The 25,192-nt window shown below is 52.5% G+C and overlaps 1 protein-coding gene across 1 annotated transcript; it reads right to left on the reverse strand.

Moving 5' to 3' along the window:
* Positions 1 to 23,754: 23,754 nt before the first annotated feature.
* On the reverse strand, positions 23,755 to 24,774 carry LOC124698559 (cytosolic sulfotransferase 8-like). Its single transcript, XM_047231045.1, has one exon. The coding sequence runs from the start codon at positions 24,772 to 24,774 to the stop codon at positions 23,755 to 23,757; it is 1,020 nt and encodes a 339-aa protein (XP_047087001.1).
* Between the last annotated feature and the right edge of the window lie 418 nt (positions 24,775 to 25,192).

Consider the following 25,192-nt stretch of genomic DNA (forward strand, 5'->3'; position numbering starts at 1 on the left):
CTGGATGAGGAGGGGCTACCGCAAAGAAAAGAGTGGCGCCCCAAGCAAAAGAGAGCCGATGATGACACATCGGCTGGCACAAACATGGTGTTCATTCGTCCGGCGGGGTGTGGCGCTCCACGATTACACAGTGCACCCGACATGGATAACAGCAAGCACACCAACATGCTAAAGTCAGAGATTGGACTGGTTTTATCCGCCAACATGGACGAGTAGCAAGATTACGTCAATAAGCAACATGGCGAGGCCGATCCTTGCGATCGGCCCTCCGAAACTGATGAAGGGATATTACAAAACCTTCACCGAACAAGCAACATGGAGGCCGATTCCAGCAATCGGCCAAAATTATCCTCACCACCTATTTTGCCTGGGATCAACGTTCGACCCAACAGGGACTGCCTGAAGAGCCGATACCATCAATTCTCTTGACAGAATCGGCTCGGGGGGGCACCTAGGTGGATAAAACATGAGGATACGAGATAGTACTATCAAATATGGGGGCCGATACACAAATCGGCCTAAAAAATTCAAAAAATTTTTAGCACAGCCGATGCGCAGACATCGACTCAAGGAATACAGCTGTTGCAAATGGGCATCCAGGGCTACTTTTAGTCCGTTAGAGCCACCCCGTCTGGGGGCTTCTTAGTTCAAGGGGGAGGTTGACTGCATCAGCCCTTTGGATAGAAGTTTTTTCTGCTACATTGATGAAAGCTGAAGAAGCTCGGGGGGCAATGCTCTTTGAAGGTCCTCTGTTGTTAAACAGCCGATTGGGTCAGAATCGGTTGATGCTGCACCGCGGCTGAGAAGCGGATAGTAGCCCGATACTCGTGGTACGCTCTCATGCTCGCCTTGATCAAAGGCTCGGGGGGCACCTGACAGTGGGAGAAGGATGATCGGCTGGTTGGCCCCGCGCAATGTCTCTTCCAGGCGTGATCATACCTGTGACTGTTTGTCTGAATTGCGGACCCCCATCATGGTTCTCACCTGGGTCGAGGCTCGGGGAGCGGCTGGCCTCCTGGATGCTCTGTTGGAGAAGCCGATTACATGGTCGTCGGCTGGTTTCGCGGATACAAGCTTGGTGAGCACTGACCAGGCTCACAATCATTCCGATGCCAAAAGGATGGGGAACGATGTGTGGAAATCAGTTCATTTAGAAAAACGATTGAGTTGACAATCGGCTAAGTTAGCGTAAAAAAAAGAATCAGTGAAGTCAAGTTGGGGAATTTTCCATTGATGACTAGATTTCTTACAAGGAAGGAACCGATTGCTTAAGAAAGGAAGAACAAAGGAGGGGCCACTACTACTAGACCTACACTGGTAGATCCTAATCTACGAGCTGTCACTGCCTTCATCCTCATCCCTGGAGTTCCCATCGGCGCTGTTGCCGACGGGTTCCTCGTCGCTGCTCCCGAGGCCCTTTGCGGGGGCTTCATCCTCTTCCTCGTCATCGCTGTCGTCGTCGTCCCACCACATGCGAAGGCGCTTCGCTGGGGGGGTAACCCTCGAGGGGGTCATCCTCGTCTTCTTCCTCTTTCTCCTCCTCCTCGTCGGAGGAGAAGCTCCCTTCCCAGGAGAAGAGGTCGTCGTCACTTGTCGCTTCCGGCTCTCCGTCAAGGAGGAAATGAAGGTCCTCTTCCCCATCGGTGAGGGGTTCGTCTTCTTCTGACTCATTGGAGAAATCCCAGTCCCGCGCGTCCCAATATTCTGGGGCGCGGGCTTCGTAGATGGCCATCAGATCTACCTCCTGCTCGAACTCGCTGGAGGAGGAGGAATGGAGAGACAGGCCAGAGGAGGCAGTGGAAGAGGAAGAATCCATGGCGGCTAATGGTTTGCCGATGGCTGCTGTGGAACAAGGGGATGAAGAAAGGAATTATGAGGGTGGCCAGATAAAAAGGGGCAAAGTGATTTAATGCCCAAGCAGTTTTCGAGAGCGCAGTACCAGAACTGTCAAATCGTGCGGAGAAGTTGAGAAGGCAAGTTATCATGATGAAGGACTCTGCGACGGTTCTGCTCTGCCACGACATGACCCGGCGAAGGAAAAGCGTAATGATTTTGGAAATGTCATTTCCAAAACCAGGGGGGCATGTGTTATCACCAGAATCTGACCAAGCCAGAGGTGGGCCGCGATCAAGATGGACTTGAAGATATGTGCGTGGACAGATATGTGAATCGGCCTTGTGTATCAAGTTTGGGCTAGTTGGCCCGTGTATCTTTATAGTAGGTTACGTAGAAATTAGAGTTTGTCTCGTGCACGGTTTAGTGCACGCCCACATTAGAAAGTCCCCTGGACTATAAATATGTACCTAGGGTTTATGGAATAAACAACAACCAACGTTCAACCACAAACAAATCTCGGCGCATCGCCAACTCCTTCGTCTCGAGGGTTTCTACCGGTAAGCACCATGCTGCCTAGATCGCATCTTGCGATCTAGGCAGCGTAATGCCTATCCCCGTTGTTCATGCGTTGCTCGTACTCGAAGCCTTTTTGATGGCGAGCAACGTAGTTATCGTAGACGCGTTAGGGTTAGCATCGTTCTTAGCATCATATGCTCGCGTAGTGCAACCCTTGCGCGTCTAGCCGTCCTTGTGCCTCATCATGGGTGCAGGGCGGCACCCCGCTTGGTCTTTATTTAGTAGATCTGATCCGTTATGGTCGATCCTTGATTCATCAAGGATTAGTTTAACATCTGCAATAGTTAGGCCTTACAAAGGGTTGGAGGATCCAGCGGCATGCAGGGTGTAGTTTGCTGCCCCTAGACGGGACGTTCCGAGGATCAACCTAGTGTTGGTTTTTAGGCCTTGTCTAGGGCTGGCTTACGTTTACCGTGCGTGAGCGCGAGGCCCAATCGTGAGTAGGATGATCCGATTATGCGGTGAAAACCCTAGATCATCGTGGATCTCATACGCTTCATATTGATCAAGCAGGACCACCATATATTCGGCCACCTTGGACGAATCATGGGTGAATCGGCTCCCTGAGCCGATTCACAGGACAACCTGAGAGCCGATCGAGGCTCGTATTCAACGTGTACGTGTGTGCCCTGCAGGAAACTAAGCGAGGCATCATCCACACCTTCCTGACCAGGTATAGGTCGGGTGGCACGCCCTTGCGACCCGAAGCATCGGCGCGCGACCAGGAGGCTTTGCGGGCCGTCGCTCTGAGGGACTGGGGCCAGCCGCAGCCCTAGTCGTTCCCGGCTCTACCGTGTTGGCCAGTCGCTGCCCGCCGGTGGGTTTCTGACGCCAACAGAACTTGGAGACATACGACGTGCACTGGGTCTCGCATTGCGGGTTAAGCCACACGGCGGACCCCGTCTCAGGATCAGGCGTCTTCCTTTGCTTCATCTTCTTTAGCACGGCAAAGACGTTAGGCTTCGCTCCCGTCCCGAGTTCCTGCAAAAGAGAACATGTAATCAAGTGAAGTGGCACACCCTTGCGGAGTTAACAAATATATAACATGAATTCAAAGAATGAAGGAACCATTAATTTGCTCACCTCGTTCTGCGGTGAAGAGAGAGGGGGATGCTGCCTTGGATATGCGATCCACCTCGCATCTCTGCCCGCTTCTTCTTGCCCTCCTCGTGCTTCTTGAGGTACTGGGGGCATGTCCACCACATGACCATCGCAAGAAAGCACCTATCGTCCTTGCCGACGTACTGAGGAGGGTTCTACATGCACAAGATAAACCCATTATGGTAAAATAAACTACATGGCGCTAAAGCAAATCAATAACACATAAATGCAAATACCTGCATGTATCGCCACGGCTGCATGAGCGTGTCGCGAGCGTCCTCCTTAGTCATGTGGACGAAGCGGTCGGCGTGCCGGCCGCGGACGCATTGAATATGTGCCTCGTAGTGCATGCCGTCACCCTCTTCCTTGCAAGCTGGTGTAGGACATCATCGCACGCACGCTCCTTGCCCTCGGCCCTCTTGAAGTATTTCCGCAACCATGCACATAGGTAAAACAAGGGGCATTAGTGCAATTATTGTGAACCAAGGAGAGTGTATGAATGGTAAGAAGTCAAAAGTCACGTACCCGGAATTTGGCAACAACCAAATCCGCCGCGGTGCCGCGGCCCATAGGATCTTCCGCGAGGCCGTAGTGCGCCCACCTCCAAGCTACGTCGCAGCCACCAGTAGGGAAATTGACTATCCCAGGGAAATACCATCTAAGTAGGCCCCCAAGGATGTTCGAGTACCCACGTGGCGGTCTCTGCGACGGGTCTTCATACTTGAACGAGCTGCACCATGAAACGACAACATCAATATGTATGTGATAATAATTTTGATAATGACAAAATTGCGATAACGAAATGCCAAAAATTAACATGTACCTCCTTCCATAGGGCACTAGAACAACGTGCCTCGTACTGCCGGGACTTCGGCGAGGGGAGCTGTGTTATCCCACGCCGATATGGCTTCCTATCACGTGGCCTCGGCCTCTCCACAGCTGGAACGTACTGGTAATCCGCCGGCTCTTCCCAATCTAGGCTTTGATCAGGATCGAACACTAAGTTCCCCAACCCCTCATCCTCCGAGAGGTCCTCCTCGTCCCCCTCCTCCTCCTGGTCCTCCCCACCCACCTCCTCCTCCCCGGTCCTCCCCACCCCCTCCTCCTCCTCGGTCCTCCCCACCCCCCTCCTCCTCCCCGGTCCTCCCCCCCCCCGTGGTGCTCCTGGTCCTCCTCCTCGTCATCATCATCGGCTGCGGGAGGGGGGCTAGGACTAGGAGTGAGTACCCGCGTCGCATTCTTCCTACGCGGCCACGTTGTGGTAGCGACAGGAGGGGGGCTAGGAGGGGGGGGTACTAGGTCGGCCCCGCCTCGAAGTCCCTACACCTACCAAGTCCATGAGCTTCTTTTTAAGACCGCCACCCCTTTTTTTGGCGGCATGCTTCAATCACCTGCAAACACAAATGAAGAGAGTGGTTTATTAGTACGCAATATTGTAAAGAGATAAATATTAGTGAAAGCAACAGAAATATAAGTAGATGAACATTAATGAAAGCAACAATAATGCAAAAGGATGAACATTAATTAGTGGAAGCAACAAATAGCAAGCATAGAGTTCTCTATTACACGGAGTTATTACAAATAACCTAGCTAGACAATCTCTATTACACGGAGTTATTACAAATAACCAAGCTAGCCTCACAATTACTACTACATAGATCGGTAGCTCGTGTCGCCGTCCGTGATTGGACCGCGTGTCTCATCATCGTCATCGGGCTCGGCGAACCAATAATCATCAATGAAACCCGGAGGTGGTCCATCTGCATCGAGGTCAATCCCCGCTCCGAACGCCTCGAGCAAACTCGGGTCTTCCGGGCACAAACATCCTCGCCTTCATCTTCTGCATTGTCCCCATCCATGCCCGCATCTTCTTGTTCATCGTCTACGACCATGTCATCGATAGTCGGCAAGGCGATTGTGAAATGCCCGGGAGCCCTTCTTCCCGATAGAACTCGACACTCTTTGCCGAGGGGTCTACGCGGCGGTAATCGTCCTTGTTTGGCGGGGGCGGCCTATTGCGTGAAGGCACCGTCATCACAACATCCCATCCATGTAGACGTTTTGTCGGGTTTCGCACGCGTACGGGAGATAGAATACTTGAAAGGCCCGGGTAGCCAAGATGTACACATCCTCTCCCTTATAAACAGAGTTCCTTTCAACTTCGACCAACCCAATTTCAGGATCCCGTCTCACCCGACGTGGGTCAAACCAATGACATTTGAAGACGACGGGATTTAGCCCTTTACGAAACCCGTAATTCAGCTCGTATATACCCTCGACTCTTCCATAGTAATGGAGCCCATCGTCACCTTGACATACCACCCCGCTATTTATTGTCTTCGCGTTGGGCCGGCTTGTTGTGTATTTATGGGTCTGGAAGCGATACCCGTTCACGTCATAGGAGTTGAACGCTTCGACGGAATGGTCAAAGCCCCTAGCAATTTTTCTTAGCTCGACTTCATCTCTTTGTCGGTTCTTGCCTACAAGTTTAGCACGAGAAGTTTAGAACGAGAAATGACCGATAAATGTCGGAAGTGCTAGCTAATTTGGGATAGAAAAGTACCAAATTACGGAACCAGCTACTAAAACCGAAACCGCCGCCCTTATCGAAAATTTGCTTGGATTCTTCCGGGGTAGGCTCCTCGTGGGTATTCTTCCAATGTATAGCCTTGAATTGCCTATACCGATGAAAAGAGGAAGAGTTAGCCACGCAAATACGAGTGAATGTTTGCGAATAACTAAATGGTTCGCACTTACTCGATGTACGGCTTCACTTCGACCATGGTGTTCAAGACATACGAGTGGATCAAGGTCCGCTCCTGCAGGTCCGTTCTGTACGGCTTCGAGCCACTTGACTTGCCACCAAGCCCCACGAAGATGCTAAGCTTGGGTACTTCTTCATTGTTGGCGGCATTGTAACGGAGGACCGGGTTGTGCTTTGTGGGAATGTTGGGATCTGTTATCACCAGAATCTGACCAAGCCAGAGGTGGGCCGCGATCAAGATGGACTTGAAGATATGTGCGTGGACAGATATGTGAATCGGCCTTGTGTATCAAGTTTGGGCTAGTTGGCCCGTGTATCTTTATAGTAGGTTACGTAGAAATTAGAGTTTGTCTCGTGCACGGTTTAGTGCACGCCCACATTAGAAAGTCCCCTGGACTATAAATATGTACCTAGGGTTTATGGAATAAACAACAACCAACGTTCAACCACAAACAAATCTCGGCGCATCGCCAACTCCTTCGTCTCGAGGGTTTCTACCGGTAAGCACCATGCTGCCTAGATCGCATCTTGCGATCTAGGCAGCGTAATGCCTATCCCCGTTGTTCATGCGTTGCTCGTGCTGAAGCCTTTTTGATGGCGAGCAACGTAGTTATCGTAGACGCGTTAGGGTTAGCATCGTTCTTAGCATCATATGCTCGCGTAGTGCAACCCTTGCGCGTCTAGCCGTCCTTGTGCCTCATCATGGGTGCAGGGCGGCACCCCGCTTGGTCTTTATTTAGTAGATCTGATCCGTTATGGTCGATCCTTGATTCATCAAGGATTAGTTTAACATCTCGCAATAGTTAGGCCTTACAAAGGGTTGGAGGATCCAGCGGCATGCAGGGTGTAGTTTGCTGCCCCTAGACGGGACGTTCCGAGGATCAACCTAGTGTTGGTTTTTAGGCCTTGTCTAGGGCTGGCTTACGTTTACCGTGCGTGAGCGCGAGGCCCAATCGTGAGTAGGATGATCCGATTATGCGGTGAAAACCCTAGATCATCGTGGATCTCATACGCTTCATATTGATCAAGCGGGACCACCATATATTCGGCCACCTTGGACGAATCATGGGTGAATCGGCTCCACGAGCCGATTCACGAGGACAACTTGAGAGCCGATCGAGGCTCGTATTCAACGTGTACGTGTGTGCCCTGCAGGAAACTAAGCGAGGCATCATCCACACCTTCCGACCAGGTATAGGTCGGGTGGCACGCCCTTGCGACCCGAGCATCGGCGCGCGACCGAGGAGGCTTTGCGGGCCGTCGCTGCGAGGGACCGGGGCCAGCCGCAGCCCTAGTCGTTCCCGGCTCTACCGTGTTGGCCGGTCGCTGCCCGCCGGTGGGTTTCGACGCCAACACATTCGCGCACCCCGGTGGGACAATCTTCAACGACAAATCTTCAACGACAACCCTCTCGCCATCCACATCAGAGATGGCGAAAGACGCCATACCATCTTCATCAGAAGTGGCAGAAGAAACTCCGGTCACGTACGGGGATCTCACTGGCGAACTCAAGAAGAAGTACGACGAGATCAAGTCTGCCCTCGAAGCCGACCTAATCGGCTCTTTCCACAGGACCCGCTCCCATGGCATCAGATGGAAGGGGTTCACACCTGAAGGCGCGCTTGATGGAGTGGACCTGTCCACCCCGTCCGAAGAACGCACCGGGTCGCTGCGTCGGGAGATCAACTTCATGGTGGCTCATTCGCTGCACCGCCACTCGAGAGCCTGGTGAACACGTTGGAGCGCGTCGCTTTTCGCGTGATCCAGGAAATCATGAGCCATCAGTACTCTCCGTCAGGACCAGCTCTCGGGACGTATCGAGGAGAGTTGCCACTCCGGTCCCGTCCTCCGCTGCCACATGCGTTGGCGGCACCGGCTGAAGTGCCGGCTACACCGGCATTCGTCGTCTACAAGATCGGTGGTGACCCTAGTGACTACCGAGTTCTTGGCTGAGGCGCCCAAGGAGATCCCGCACGGATACGCATGTGCATACGTGCCAGACTGCAGCACCTGGGCACCCTCGAACCAGGTTACAACAGCGGGGACTTCTGGAACAACAGGAGGAACGTCGGAGACAGAGCTCGAGAAGCAAACGTGGCTAGCCAAATACGCCACCCCGACAAAACTCCCGAGCCCAGCTCCTGCAGTTGGCTCAGAACCAGAAAAACAAGCATGGCTGGTTAAGTACGCCTCTCCGACGAACCTTCAGGGTTCGGCACTGCGACCATCACCGCGGATCAGATTTGTACGATCCTGAAAGATCGGTTCGGCATGATGCCGAAAAGAAAGGCGATCGGCTATACCAAGCCGTACCCCAACGAGTACGAATTGATCCCGCTACCACCCAAATATCGGCTCCCGGACTTCACAAAGTTCGGCGGATCGAGATGGTTCCAGCTCCATCGAGCATGTGAGCCGATATTTGGCGCAGGCTGGGCATGATCTCGGCATCGGACGAGCTGCGCGTGAGGTACTTCTCACGAGTCCCTCACGGGATCGGCTTTCGGTTGGTACACTTCGTTGCCACCGAACTCAGTCCAGACTTGGAAGCAGCTGGAAGAGCGGTTCCACGAGCAATATCACTCAGAGGCTTCCGAGGCTGGCATTGCCGATCTAGCCCAAGTACGACAGAAGCGCGGAGAAACGGTGTCCGAATACATTCAGCGCTTCAGGACCGTCAGGAACCGATGCTATTCGGTTCATGTAAGTGAAAAAGAAGCAGTCGAGTTGGCGGTGGTGGGTCTATCATCATCGATCAAGGACGTGGCCTCCCAAGCGGACTACCCTTCATTAGCACACATGGTGCAGAAGCTGTCAGCGTATGAACAGCGCCACCCAGATGTCTACCAGGACAAATTCAAACGCGTGGTTACCATGGTGGACGCAGGCGAAGATGAAGGCGCTACGGGAGAACAAGAGGTTGCGGTGGCTGAGTGGACTCGAGCGGCGAGGCCCGAGTAACCTGCAAATGGGTGAAGCCACCGGGGCCTCCAAGAGGGTTCGACTTCGACGTGACTAAAACGGAGCAGATTTTCGATCTATTGCTCACGGAGAAGCACATAAAGGTACCCGAAGGCCACAAAATTCCTACGGTGCAGGAGCTGAACGGAAAGCCATACGCAAATGGCATAACACGTACTCCCATACCACCAACGACTGCGGGGTGTGGCGTCGGCACATCCAAGCGGCGATAGAAAATGGGCGACTAATTTTTAACCAGTACGCCATGAAGGTCGACACACACCCCTTCCCCGCCGTCAACATGGTGGAGTTCGCCTACCTCAGAGGGTGCCAGCCTGATTTCTCAGCCAACATCAGCATGGTAGAGCTTGGACACCGCTCTGAGAAGGACGGGGATGAGGACAGCTGCTCTCGGAGCAAGGACGCGAGGGGGCCGCTCCATGCGATCGGCTCCGTCGAGATGGCAAGCGCTACGTTACGGAGGGGAAGTGAAGAACATAAGATACCAACGACCCCTCTCCGATCACCTCCTCAACAAGTATGTTAGTCGATATGACCAACGCCGGCGATACAACAACAATGATGAAAGAGGTCGTCCGACCGGAAACGACGAAAGGCATCACCGGTATAATCATGACGAGGAGGAGCACGAGCACCTTGCCACGGAGAGGCCAGGGGAGCAAGATGACAGCGCCAGGCACTGGGACTGCCCCTTCTTCAGATATTGCTGGGATTCAGGAATGAGCCGATTGCCAACAATCGGCAACTGCCCAGAATGCAACCGGAAGAAGAAGGAGGCAGCCAACGTATCCGTATTCGAGCGTTTAGGGCCTCTCCCACCACAGAGCAAACGCGCTGAGTCCCCTCGCTGGGCAGATCTCGAGGATTCAGAAGACGAGGGACAAGAAGACAGGTACCACCGTCCAAGATGGTGCCCTGACGGACTCAGCCATACACAAAAACGCAGGGTTCAGCGATTGCGCGGTCTGGAGGAAGCTGAAAGGATGTACTTGCATACGCTGAGGAAGGCGCGGCCGATGCGGCTGCGAAAGTCCAGAGGACCCTGGATAAGGAGGGGCTACCGCAAAGAAAAGAGTGGCGCCCCAAGCAAAAGAGAGCCGATGATGACACATCGGCTGGCACAAACATGGTGTTCATTCGTCCGGCGGGGTGTGGTGCTCCACGATTACACGGTGCACCCGACATGGATAACAGCAAGCACACCAACATGCTAAAGTCAGAGATTGGGCTGGTTTTATCCGCCAACATGGACGAGTAGCAAGATTACGTCAATAAGCAACATGGCGAGGCCGATCCTTGCGATCGGCCCTCCGAAACTGATGAAGGGATATTACAAAACCTTCACCGAACAAGCAACATGGAGGCCGATTCCAGCAATCGGCCAAAATTATCCTCACCACCTATTTTGCCTGGGATCAACGTTCGACCCAACAGGGACTGCCTGAAGAGCCGATACCATCAATTCTCTTGACAGAATCGGCTCGGGGGGGCACCTAGATAGATAAAACACGAGGATATGAGATAATACGGAGTGTGGGGGCCGATACACAAATCGGCCTAAAATTTTTAAACATTTTACAGCCGATGCATGGCCATCGACTCAAGAATACAACTGTCAACCAGAAGGTCAGCCCTAGTGAATTATGAAGAGAAGCCATAATGGAGGAACTCCTCAGAGAGAGGTTTAACAGCTTAGATCTTCTCTTCAAGAACAAGTGCTAAGGGCAGCTTGGGCGTCCAGATCAGGTTAAAGGTGGGTCTCATCAGATCCACCAAAGGAAGGGAGCCGATCTGACTTGCAAGGGCAAAGAGGCGCACTGAGGAAACTCGGGGGGCAGCCCACCTTGAAGGTTCTCTGCAAACCGATTTACGTGCAAATCGGCTGGCTCTGCATGATCAAGCCCAGGCTAATTCGTCTGAGTGTTTGCCTTGACCAAGACTCGGGGGGCAGCGGGCCTGGTGGATGTTCTGCCTTGCTCTGTTTTTTACGAGCTGATTGAGTGATCATCGGCTGATCCTTCATTGCAAACCTTCGTCACGAATGATGAGTACTCGAAAGGGTTATTGGGTTTGGTTGGGAAAGTTCAAGTTTCCTGAAGATCCTACATTTTTCTGCCAGATTTAGAAAATCATCAGCTGAAGGAGGAAAGAGCAAATTTTGAAGGACCGATGCGGTGCTATCGGCTCGTTACGCATTGGCAAAGGGGACGAATCGGCAGGGTCAGTGGAAGAGGAAATCGGCAAATCAAATTGGGGGAAAAGTTCTTCATTAATAAGAGAGATTTCTTACATAGTAGAGCTGATTGCCCTCAAAAGGGGGATGCATTGCCCCGCCTACTTCTACGGATCCTATGCTACGGGCCCTATCTATGGACCGTTGCTGCCCTCGTCATCGCCGTCATCGCCGCTGTCGGCGCTGCTCCCGGCCGGCTCGTCATCGGCTGCTCCGGCGGCCGCCGGCGGGGCCTTCATTGTCCTCGTCTTCCTCGTCGTCGTCGTCGTCGTCTGTCGAAATCACTCGGGTTCCCGGCCGGGGGCAATGGCGCTTGGCCGGCGGCTCGTCAGGGGAGCTGTCGTCGTCGTCATCCTCCTCTTCGTCCCCCTTCACCTCCTCGGAGGTGGCCCCATCCCAGGAGAAGCGATCATCATCGCTTTCTTCCACTGCTTCCTTGTCGGCGAGGAAGCAGAGATCGCTCTCCCCATCGGTCGAGGGACTTGTCGTCCTTCGACCGGATGGAGAAATCATGATCCGACTCCTCCCCGGCCGCAATGGCACGGCGGATGTTGGCCGCATGGACCTCCGCCGGGTTGTACTCCGGCGTCGGCTCGCGAGACGAGGAGGACTGGGTGGAAAGATCCGATGAGGCAGAGGAGGAAGAAGACATGGTGGCACAGGAGAGCTTTTTGGAGTGCTAATGCGAAGGAGATGCAGAGGAGAACTGTTTGTGGCAGTTAAATAAAAGAGGACATAGTGGAAATTCAATGCCACAGCAGTTTCCGAGGAGGTGGTGCCAAAACTGTCAAATCGTGCGGAGAAGTTGAGAAGGCAAGTTATCATGATGAAGGACTCTGCGACGGTCTGCGCTCGCCACGACATGACCCGGCGAAGGAAAGCGTAATGATTTTGGAAATGTCATTTCCAAAACCAGGGGAGCATGTGTTATCACCGGAATCCGACCAAGCCAGAGGTGGGCCGCGATCAAGATGGACTTGAAGATATGTGCGTGGACAGATATGTGAATCGGCCTTGTGTATCAAGTTTGGGCTAGTTGGCCCGTGTATCTTTATAGTAGGTTACGTAGAAATTAGAGTTTGTCTCGTGCACGGTTTAGTGCACGCCCACATTAGAAAGTCCCCTGGACTATAAATATGTACCTAGGGTTTATGGAATAAACAACAACCAACGTTCAACCACAAACAAATCTCGGCGCATCGCCAACTCCTTCGTCTCGAGGGTTTCTACCGGTAAGCACCATGCTGCCTAGATCGCATCTTGCGATCTAGGCAGCGTAATGCCTATCCCCGTTGTTCATGCGTTGCTCGTACTGAAGCCTTTTTGATGGCGAGCAACGTAGTTATCGTAGACGCGTTAGGGTTAGCATCGTTCTTAGCATCATATGCTCGCGTAGTGCAACCCTTGCGCGTCTAGCCGTCCTTGTGCCTCATCATGGGTGCAGGGCGGCACCCCGCTTGGTCTTTATTTAGTAGATCTGATCCGTTATGGTCGATCCTTGATTCATCAAGGATTAGTTTAACATCCGCAATAGTTAGGCCTTACAAAGGGTTGGAGGATCCAGCGGCATGCGGGGTGTAGTTTGCTGCCCCTAGACGGGACGTTCCGAGGATCAACCTAGTGTTGGTTTTTAGGCCTTGTCTAGGGCTGGCTTACGTTTACCGTGCGTGAGCGCGAGGCCCAATCGTGAGTAGGATGATCCGATTATGCGGTGAAAACCCTAGATCATCGTGGATCTCATACGCTTCATATTGATCAAGCGGGACCACCATATATTCGGCCACCTTGGACGAATCATGGGTGAATCGGCTCCCCGAGCCGATTCACGGGACAACTCGAGAGCCGATCGAGGCTCGTATTCAACGTGTACGTGTGTGCCCTGCGAGGAAACTAAGCGAGGCATCATCCACACCTTCCCGACCAGGTATAGGTCAGGTGGCACGCCCTTGCGACCCGGCATCGGCGCGCGACCAGGAGGCTTTGCGGGCCGTCGCTCTGAGGGACTGGGGCCAGCCGCAGCCCTAGTCGTTCCCGGCTCTACCGTGTTGGCCAGTCGCTGCCCGCCGGTGGGTTTCTGACGCCAACAGGATCATAGTGCTTAGTGGTGAAGTTTGCCACCTCCACGTTCAGGACTGCCTCGGCTATGGATGCTTCGATCTTGCATTTATTGCCAGTCATTTGACGAAGCTTTTGTGTTTCTCTCTCGGGACCAAACTGCCAACGGCCCCAATTCGGCCCCCCTTTAAGCATTCCTCCGCGAGGTGCAGGATCATATGTTGCATCGAATTAAAGAACCCTGGAGGAAAGATCTTCTCTAGATCGCAAAGCAACACGGGTGCCTCTTCATCCAGCCTTCTCAATCACTTTAGTGTCTAACTCCCTAGCACAAATCCGGCGGAAGAAAAACTCAACCTCGCTAGCACTCGCCAATTCTTCTCAGGGACATAGCCTCGAATCATGACCGGCATTATCCGCTCAAGCCATATGTGGTAGTCATGACTCTTCAGCCCTTGTACTCGCAACGTTTCAATGTTCAGACCCCTCATCCAGTTGGCTGCGAACCCATCAGGGAAAAACAAGGAGTCCTTCATCCATTGGAAGACCTCCCTTTTTTGGGCCTTTGTGAGACAGAACGGAGCGTGTGGCTTAGTCCAAGTTTTTTGGCACCATGAGGTGGCTGCATGTTCAACTCCGGCCTATCGCACCACATTTCTTGATCAATTCGAGCCTTTATGTTATCCTTCGTCTTCTCGGTGTCCACAATCGTGCTCCAAATGGCTTCACCGATATTCTTCTCGGTGTGCATTACATCAATGTTATGCGGGAGCTCGAGAAACTCAAAGTAAGGGAGCTTCCATAAGCACGGCTTGTGAGTCCATTGGTGTGTCTCCCCATATCCCAAGAAACCATTCCCATCAGGGCTAGGCTTAAGAGCATCTAACTCGGCCTTGATTTCCGTTCCGGTCTTCGGAATTGGCTTCGGGCCACGGACAACACGGCCTTTCTTGAAGCTCTTTACATCACTCCCGTATGCATGCCTCCGCTCAAGGAACTCGTCGAGCTTCATCAAAGCATGAATACTTGCCTCCCTTGTTTAGCCGGAAGAAAGTCACGGCCTGCTCGCACCGTGGGCAAGGCCACTTCCCATGTGTACACCACCCGCGAGAACAAAGCACGTGCTGGCAGGTCATGCAGGACGTGTGGTACCACACATACATATCGAAGTACTCCTTCTTTGATGCGTCATATGTTCGGATCCCGCGACCTTCCCAGCCACGAACCAAGTCATCCACCGGCGGTTCCAGGTACACATTCATGTTCTTACCCGGGTATTTGGGCCCCGGGATTATCATCGACACAAACATGTTCTCCGATCTCATGCGGACGCCGTGGGGAGGTTCATGGGAATAACAAACACCGGCCAACAACTCGTATACTGCAGCCGACATACCATATGGATTGAACCCATCGGTTGATATCGCAAGCTGCTACGCTCCTCGGGTCACCCGCTTTCGGTGGAAATTTCTTGACAAAGTTCTTCCATGCAGTACCATCCGACGGATGTATCATCTTGTCGGTGTATCCGTTTCCTTCCACGGCCCACCTCATCTGTTGGGCTGTATCCTCGGTCATGAAGAGCCGCCTGGATCCTCGGTAGAAGCTGGAAGATAGCGGAGGATATTCTTGGCAACCGTGGTCCGCCTCTTCGACCATCACCATTGCGGTCTACCTCAAAGTACCTAGAGGAATTGCATTTGATGCAATAATTTGTGTCGGCGTGCTCCTCTCCGAATAGCATGCATCCCTTTGGACAAGCGTGTATCTCGCCGAGATGACATCTTAAGGTCACCGAGCAATTTGGTCGAATAGTAGAAGTTTTGCGGCAAGAGGTGCCCTTTCGGCGAGAAGGCTGCCTACGATGACCGGAAGTTCATCGAACCCATCTCTGCACAAGTTCCTATGGCACTTCAAGGCCATAAGGCGAGCGATGGCATCTAGTTGGGTAACCACTCGTATTTTCATGTAGGGGTTTCTGCGAAGCAAACAGAGCCTCATAATACTCCTTTGTGTTTTCCTCCGGGTCCTCACTTGTCTCTCGCTTCTCGAGGTGTCTCCACCTCTACATGAGGGCTTTCGGGCACATTACCATTAGCCAAGTTTTCTAAGCACCTATCAAAACCAAGTGTTATATTCCCCCTAGGTTGAATCTGCCGCACCTCCTTCCTAGCACGTTTCTTTGCCTTTTCTCCATGGTAAGTCCAAATCCCGTAGGACGGTGTGAACCCAAACTTGATCAGGTGCATACTCATAGTTTCCTTGTCCCGTGCCTTTCGGTTAGCGCACTTACTACAAGGGCACCAAACACTTATAGGTCTGCTAGGTATGGCAAACGCCCTATCCACAAACTGCTCGGTCTTTTCTCCCCATTCATCGGTATAGTTCCACCGACCGATTCTGCCATCGTACATCCAGCCACGATTATCCATCCTCTAATCAGCAACAAAACAGACGAACATAGCATTTATATATCAAATACTCAATCTATGCATCATATATTTATTTATTTTACGCGTGCATCAACCTGAAACTCTACTAGGTGGGCTCCTAGCAGCCGCCGGATCCGTAGATTGAGTACGTTCTCCCAGCTCTACCCCGATCCGAGACAGAATTTCGGCAGCACCTCCCCGCTGCTCTCCCGATACACGTCTCGGCAAAAAGCCGAGAGGGGTGTGCATCCGGAGAACAACGGGGAGGCGCTACCGAAATCCTGTCTCGGATCGGGGTAGAGCACGGAGAACGTACCCAACTACGCATCCGCCGGCTGTCCCGATAAATGCCGTAAGAGTTACGGTTCATAATATGCGAGACCACTAATGCATATTTATCCGCGTAACCCTTACGGTCGGGAAGAGACGCCTAGGTATCGCCACAGACTTGGTGATCTAGACACAAAGAAAAACCTAGGTACAAGAGAGGCGAACAGATTCTCACCCTCGAAGCGTGATCGACAGCCGGCGAAGAAGACCAACGACCCTCCGGCAACGCTCCTCAAGCACCCCGACAACGCCGGCCCCTGTGTCCACCTCGAAACATCGTCTGCATAGCGAGAAAAGTAATTAGCGATAAAGAACTTTTGCTAAATCCCACTATTTTAAATACAATATTTCTAATAAATTGTGCCCTCCAATTTCTAAAATAATTTCTATACTAAACTTCCCTATTTTCATGCATATTTACTGTAACTACTAATTACCATGCATATTATTTTATACAAGGTTCAAAAAAGCATGTAACCCTATAATATGTTGTAAATTTGTATCCTAAGCGAGGGGATGAAGGCGCCGCACATGGCACGGAGCGTCTCCATTCTGCGTTGGGTGCAGCCCGTGCATGTACTTGTGAAGTTCCATTTATTAGCTTTGAGGAAATAGTCGCTGCAACGGACAACTTCTCTCTGTCCAAGTTACTTGGACAAGGTGGCTTTGGCAAAGTTTACAAGGTAAACATAAACTCTACAGTGCCCCTAATCGCAAGTACGGAGTATGTTATAACCTTATTTTCTACTTGTTGCAATAATCCAGGGGCTCTGATCATAAATGAATCAGTCAAATGCATTTGATGCCACATCTTGTATTAACTCAAATACCATTCTTGCAGATTATGAAAATAAGCTAATGCCATATCTGATTTTGGCATGGCAAGAATCTTTGGTGGAGATGAACAACAAGCGAATACTAACCGAGTACAAACCTGTAGAAATGCGGCGGCGGCGGCGTGGGAGGGGGCGCAAGGCGGCGGCGGCGTGGGAGGGCTCCGGCGGCGGCGGCGTGGGAGGGGGCGCAAGGCGGCGGTGTGGGAGAGGGCTCTGGCGCGCGGCGGCGGCGTGGGAGAGGGCGCTGGCGCGCGGCGGCGGCGGCGTGGGGGAAGCAGGGAGGGGAGGGCTCCGGCGGCGGCGGCGGCGTGGGGGCAGCAGGGAGGGGAGGGCTCCGGCGGCGTCTGCGTGGGAGGGGGCGCAAGGTGGCGCGCGGCGTGGGAGAGGCCTGGGCTCGATCTGGCGCGGTGTGTGTGTGGTCGAGACAACGCGCGCCTGGCCGGATAGGGCAATAATTGCAGTCTTTGCCGTGCAGCGGCCTTTGCCGTGCGTGCAAGGCTTTGCCGTGCGGGGAGATCTTTGCCGTGCGCATAAGGTCTTTGCCGTGCGGCAAGTCTTTGCCGTGCGGCAAAGTCTCTTTGCCGTGCGGTTTCTGGCTTTGCCGTCCGCAAGTGCACGGCAAAGTTTTTTTTATTAGTTTACCATTTCAATTGTCATAAATGAGAATTTAGTTTTATTTCAAATTAAATTAAACTTGTTTTTCCAACATGAGTAATTTTTCATAATGTTCTTATCATGTTTTCTTAAATCTATAGGGGTGCAAATTCGAGCACATAAATCCTAACACTAACCGTCGGGGTCACACATACCGCCGGAGCACCGGAACCGTAACCCTGAACCCTAAACACTAGCTCTACCCCTAAATCCTAGCCCTCACCCTAACCCTAACCTAAAAGAATGAGAAGTGTCAAAGTGTGGTGCAAGGTCTAATGGTGCAAAAGTATCTCCCCTAAACCCTAAACCCTAAACTGGGGAGGCTTCGAGCACTAAAACCCCTCTAAAACCCTAAACCACGACGCCGGAGCTGCAGAACCATGCATCATAAACCCTAACCCTAACCCTAAACCATAAACCTATACCTAACCATAAATACTTACATTGAACCTAAACCCTAGCCCTACCCCCTAGACCCTAGCCCTAACCCTACACCAAACCCTAACCGAGTAGATCGAGCGGACCCTCGATCATGTGATAATGGCTCGAGCTGCGGGTATGTATGTGCCAAAGGGTCCCAATCTTGGTTCTCCATGTGTATATGTCCTAAACAAACCTAAAAGAATGAAAAGTTACATTGGTGCACCCTCGCGCGGAGAAATCTAGGGGGTAGACCCGCCGGGGCACACGTTCCGCTCTTTTGGGGGAAGGAGGGGGAGAACGACCGCCGGAGCACCGGAACCCCACCAAATTTTGCATGTGGACCTATGATATGTGTCAAAGTGTGGTGCAAGGTCTAATGGTGCAAAAGTAGCTCCCCTAAACCCTAGACCCTAGCCCTAACCCTACACCTAACCCTAACCAGTAGATCAGGCACACCCTCGATCATGTGATAATGGCTCGAGCTGCGGGTATGTATGTGCCAAAGGGTCCCAATCTTGGTTCTACATGTGTATATGTCCTAAACAAACCTAAAAGAATGAAAAGTTACATTGGTGCACCCTCGCGCGGAGAAATCTAGGGGGGTAGACCCGCCGGGGCACACGTTCCGCTGTTTTGGGGGGAGGAGGGGAGAACGACCGCCGGAGCACCGGAACCCCACCAAATCTTGCATGTGGGCCTATGATATGTGTCAAAGTGTGGTGCAAGGTCTAATGGTGCAAAAGTATCTCCCCTAAACCCTAAACCCTAAACTGGGGAGGCTTCGAGCACTAAAACCCCTCTAAAACCCTAAACCACGACGCCGTGAGCTGCAGAACCATGCATCATAAACCCTAACCCTAACCCTAAACCCTAAACCTATACCTAACCATAAATACTTACATTGAACCTAAACCCTAGCCCTACCCCCTAGACCCTAGCCCTAACCCTACACCAAACCCTAACCGAGTAGATCGAGCACACCCTCGATCATGTGATAATGGCTCGAGCTGCGGGTATGTATGTGCCAAAGGGTCCCAATCTTGGTTCTCCATGTGTATATGTCCTAAACAAACCTAAAAGAATGAAAAGTTACATTGGTGCACCCTCGCGCGGAGAAATCTAGGGGGGTAGACCCGCCGGGGCACACGTTCCGCTCTTTTGGGGGAAGGAGGGGGAGAACGACTGCCGGAGCACCGGAACCCCACCAAATTTTGCATGTGGACCTATGATATGTGTCAAAGTGTGGTGCAAGGTCTAATGGTGCAAAAGTAGCTCCCCTAAACCCTAGACCCTAGCCCTAACCCTACACCTAACCCTAACCGAGTAGATCGAGCACACCCTCGATCATGTGATAATGGCTCGAGCTGCGGGTATGTATGTGCCAAAGGGTCCCAATCTTGGTTCTCCATGTGTATATGTCCTAAACAAACCTAAAAGAATGAAAAGTTACATTGGTGCACCCTCGCGCGGAGAAATCTAGGGGGTAGACCCGCCGGGGCACACGTTCCGCTGTTTGGGGGGAGGAGGGGGAGAACGACCGCCGGAGCACCGGAACCCCACCAAACCTTGCATGTGGGCCTATGATATGTGTCAAAGTGTGGTGCAAGGTCTAATGGTGCAAAAGTATCTCCCCTAAACCCTAAACCCTAAACTGGGGAGGCTTCGAGCACTAAAACCCCTCTAAAACCCTAAACCACGACGCCGCAGCTGCAGAACCATGCATCATAAACCCTAACCCTAACCCTAAACCCTAAACCTATACCTAACCATAAATACTTACATTGAACCTAAACCCTAGCCCTACCCCCTAGACCCTAGCCCTAACCCTACACCAAACCCTAACCGATAGATCGGGCACACCCTCGATCATGTGATAATGGCTCGAGCTGCGGGTATGTATGTGCCAAAGGGTCCCAATCTTGGTTCTCCATGTGTATATGTCCTAAACAAACCTAAAAGAATGAAAAGTTACATTGGTGCACCCTCGCGCGGAGAAATCTAGGGGGGTAGACCCGCCGGGGCACACGTTCCGCTGTTTTGGGGGGAGGAGGGGGAGAATGACCGCCGGAGCACCGGAACCCCACCAAACCTTGCATGTGGGCCTATGATATGTGTCAAAGTGTGGTGCAAGGTCTAATGGTGCAAAAGTATCTCCCCTAAACCCTAAACCCTAAGCCGGGAGGCTTCGAGCACTAAAACCCCTCTAAAACCCTAAACCACGACGCCGCAGTACACGAGAACCATGCATCATAAACCCTAACCCTAACCCTAAACCCTAAACCTATACCTAACCATAAATACTTACATTGAACCTAAACCCTAGCCCTACCCCCTAGACCCTAGCCCTAACCCTACACCAAACCCTAACCGAGTAGATCGGGCACACCCTCGATCATGTGATAATGGCTCGAGCTGCGGGTATGTATGTGCCAAAGGGTCCCAATCTTGGTTCTCCATGTGTATATGTCCTAAACAAACCTAAAAGAATGAAAAGTTACATTGGTGCACCCTCGCGCGGAGAAATCTAGGGGGTAGACCCGCCGGGCACACGTTCCGCTCGTTTTGGGGGAGGAGGGGGAGAACGACCGCCGGAGCACCGGAACCCCACCAAACCTTGCATGTGGGCCTATGATATGTGTCAAAGTGTGGTGCAAGGTCTAATGGTGCAAAAGTATCTCCCCTAAACCCTAAACCCTAAACTGGGGAGGCTTCGAGCACTAAAACCCCTCTAAAACCCTAAACCACGACGCCGCAGCTGCAGAACCATGCATCATAAACCCTAACCCTAACCCTAAACCCTAAACCTATACCTAACCATAAATACTTACATTGAACCTAAACCCTAGCCCTACCCCCTAGACCCTAGCCCTAACCCTACACCAAACCCTAACCAGTAGATCAGGCACACCCTCGATCATGTGATAATGGCTCGAGCTGCGGGTATGTATGTGCCAAAGGGTCCCAATCTTGGTTCTCCATGTGTATATGTCCTAAACAAACCTAAAAGAATGAAAAGTTACATTGGTGCACCCTCGCGCGGAGAAATCTAGGGGGGTAGACCCGCCGGGGCACACGTTCCGCTCGTTTGGGGGGAGGAGGGGAGAACGACCGCCGGAGCACCGGAACCCCACCAAACCTTGCATGTGGGCCTATGATATGTGTCAAAGTGTGGTGCAAGGTCTAATGGTGCAAAAGTATCTCCCCTAAACCCTAAACCCTAAACTGGGGAGGCTTCGAGCACTAAAACCCCTCTAAAACCCTAAACCACGACGCCGCAGCTGCAGAACCATGCATCATAAACCCTAACCCTAAACCCTAAACCTATACCTAACCATAAATACTTACATTGAACCTAAACCCTAGCCCTACCCCCTAGACCCTAGCCCTAACCCTACACCAAACCCTAACCAGTAGATCGAGCACACCCTCGATCATGTGATAATGGCTCGAGCTGCGGGTATGTATGTGCCAAAGGGTCCCAATCTTGGTTCTCCATGTGTATATGTCCTAAACAAACCTAAAAGAATGAAAAGTTACATTGGTGCACCCTCGCGCGGAGAAATCTAGGGGGGTAGACCCGCCGGGGCACACGTTCCGCCCTTTTGGGGGAGGGGGGGGAGAACGACCGCCGGAGCACCGAACCCCACCAAACCTTGCATGTGGGCCTATGATATGTGTCAAAGTGTGGTGCAAGGTCTAATGGTGCAAAAGTATCTCCCCTAAACCCTAAACCCTAAACCGGGGAGGCTTCGAGCACTAAAACCCCTCTAAAACCCTAAACCACGACGCCGCAGACTGCAGAACCATGCATCATAAACCCTAACCCTAACCCTAAACCCTAAACCTATACCTAACCATAAATACTTACATTGAACCAAAACCCTAGCCCTACCCCCTAGACCCTAGCCCTAACCCTACACCAAACCCTAACCAGTAGATCAGGCACACCCTCGATCATGTGATAATGGCTCGAGCTGCGGGTATGTATGTGCCGAAGGGTCCCAATCTTGGTTCTCCATGTGTATATGTCCTAAACAAACCTAAAAGAATGAAAAATTACATTGGTGCACCCTCGCGCGGAGAAATCTAGGGGGGTAGACCCGCCGGGGCACACGTTCCGTCGTTTTGGGGGAGGAGGGGAGAACGACCGCCGGAGCACCGAACCCCACCAAACCTTGCATGTGGGCCTATGATATGTGTCAAAGTGTGGTGCAAGGTCTAATGGTGCAAAAGTATCTCCCCTAAACCCTAAACCCTAAACTGGGGAGGCTTCGAGCACTAAAACCCCTCTAAAACCCTAAACCACGACGCCGCAGCTGCAGAACCATGCATCATAAACCCTAACCCTAACCCTAAACCCTAAACCTATACCTAACCATAAATACTTACATTGAACCTAAACCCTAGCCCTACCCCCTAGACCCTAGCCCTAACCCTACACCAAACCCTAACCAGTAGATCAGGCACACCCTCGATCATGTGATAATGGCTCGAGCTGCGGGTATGTATAACACTTAACAGATTCCTGGACGTGTACGGTGAAGTGTCCCGCCGCGGGTATATCGGGGGCTAGACTGTGCCAAAGGGTACCACACATGGTTTTCCATATGTCCATGGACTAAACAAACCTAAACCTATGAAAAGGTATATTGGTGGAACCTCGCGCGGAGAAATCTAGGGGGTAGACCCGCCGTCCCGCTGTTTTGGGGGGGAAGGAGGGGGACGGCCGCCGGAGCACCGGAACCCCGATATATGTGGGGGATGAGCATGGAGACTAATTTTGTATTTCACATAGTGTAATAAATAGTCATCAAAAAGAAAAACTAATTAACAAAATAAATATAAGTAGTAGATGAAATAAAATAGTTAGAAAAACAAATAAAATGTATATTGGCGCACGGCAAAGGGAGAAGCGCACGGCAAAGGACCCTTTGCCGTGCAACTTGCCTGTCTGCACGGCAAAGGGGCGGGCACGGCAGTGCATTTTTGCCTTTGCCGTGCGCTGTTTCTTTGCCGTGCGGCTTGCAGGGACTTTGCCGTCCTCAAATGTTTGCCGTGCGCTGCTCCCATTCTTTGCCGTGAGGAACTACTTTGCCGTGCGCCATATCTTTCTTTGCCGTGCTATGTTTCTTTGCCGTGCGCTGCTCTCATTCTTTGCCGTGCATTTTTGCGTTGCCGTGGGCTCTTCTTGCTACGCACGGCAAAGAATTCTTTGCCGTGCAGCAGCTCACGGCAAAGCTTCGCTGCACGGCAGCGCCTGATTTTCCCGTAGTGACCCACACCGAGGGCTCCTCACGATGAAGAGCGGAAACAACAAGGGGCTACGGCCAACACACACACCAGCGCACGCACGGGAGCCGAGATGTCAGAGTAAGGCCACATGATCATGGAACGGTAGCTGCTTCCGGTGTCATGCCCCAGCTCGCCGTGTCCCGCACCCGCATAAGGTCGAGGAAGATCATGGTTGCACAAAAACCAGGCCGAAATATAAACATAAAAATAAGTAACTTATATATATGCCTACTACTCGTGTCAAGAGGTGAAGGTGAGCCCCGATCCCCGAAGCTTTTCCTCGACAGTGGTATCGATGCGGCGGGCCATCTTAGGCGTCATATGGTTCACCCAGTCCCCTACGATCCCTTTCCTGAAATAGCTTTGGTGGGCAAAGTTGAACTCCCCAGTGCTTCCTGTTTTGTTTCCTTGGAGGCCTCTCATGGTGTCGAAGCTGCACAGCTTGCAGATTTCCATCGGCAGCTCCGCCGCTTCCTCGGCCACCGAGAATGGCACACCCAAGAACCGCCCGAGCTCTCGGACGGTGCTGACCGGATCGACTAGCATCTTCTCGTACCTCAGAAACAGAACTCCATCCGGCCTGGCTTTACTGGCCCTCCAGTATCCCAGGACGTGCTCCCAAAATGGGCCGTTGGGGTTCCTGCCATCGCATATCAACTCGAACACCTCCGAGAAGGAGAAGTTCACTCCAGCTCTATTGAGGAAGTGCCATAGGGAGACAACCATATCCTTGGGCTCCCTGCAGACAAACACGGTCTTGCACTTGGCGAGGGAGCGAGGCAGCAGGGAGTAGTGCAGGTGCGTGTGCATGATTCTAGGCGACGGCAGCGCCTCCAGCTTGGCTTCCTGGCCGTGCAGGAAGACCTCCTCCATGTAGGGGACGCACTCGTGCGGGTTGAGGCGGCGGAGCGGGTGGTCAGCGGCAGAGGGAGGGTAGGAGAACCGTGCCATGGTGGCGAAGGTGAGCGACTTGATCCAGGTTGTGCCGGACTTGACAGGGCTCGCGAGGAGCACATCGCCCGGCCGAGATCTGAAGCGACGCTGGAGGGCGATGAGCCCGGGAACCACCGTGCCCAGCATCCACACACCCTGGTACTGCCGCAGCTCAAGGTTGGGGCCCGTTGTGTTGCTCGGCAGGGAGGCAACAATGTCGTCCGCGCTCTCATCCGGCGGGGCGATCACCATCTCGCCCTCGTCCTTCCAGTTCAAGTCCTTGAACGCTACTGGGCCGACCAGGCAAGACGTGTCTAGAGCAGCCATGGCTGTGCTGTGGTTGGCTACTTGAAACTTCTCTCCGCACGACGGGTTACTTATATAGCAGCTGAGATCCAGTCTCATATATGCACCAGGCACCTGCATGCGTGGCGAGCCGTCGTGAGCGCGCGGCCGGCTTGTATGCGACCCGGGCGACGCGTAGGGTTATGCCGTCACGTGCTGTAGCTATGCCTTCAGCGTCACTCATTTTGTCCGCGACATGTACGTGTCTCCCAAAATCATCTCCTCCTTTCCTTTCTCTACCACTGAAAGCGGTGCAACCGTGCTAGCTAGTATAAGAAAGCGGCCAGCGTTGCAGCTGCTGCCACAAGACGCCCAATACTATTTGGTGCTCCCCTTTGCTATCTTGCCACCTACTGAGAGAGACAAACGGGTACTAGGACACGTTTATTGGACGTACAAA

This window comes from Lolium rigidum, chromosome 3 (assembly GCF_022539505.1).
Source record: "Lolium rigidum isolate FL_2022 chromosome 3, APGP_CSIRO_Lrig_0.1, whole genome shotgun sequence".
Taxonomy (NCBI): Eukaryota; Viridiplantae; Streptophyta; class Magnoliopsida; order Poales; family Poaceae; genus Lolium; species Lolium rigidum.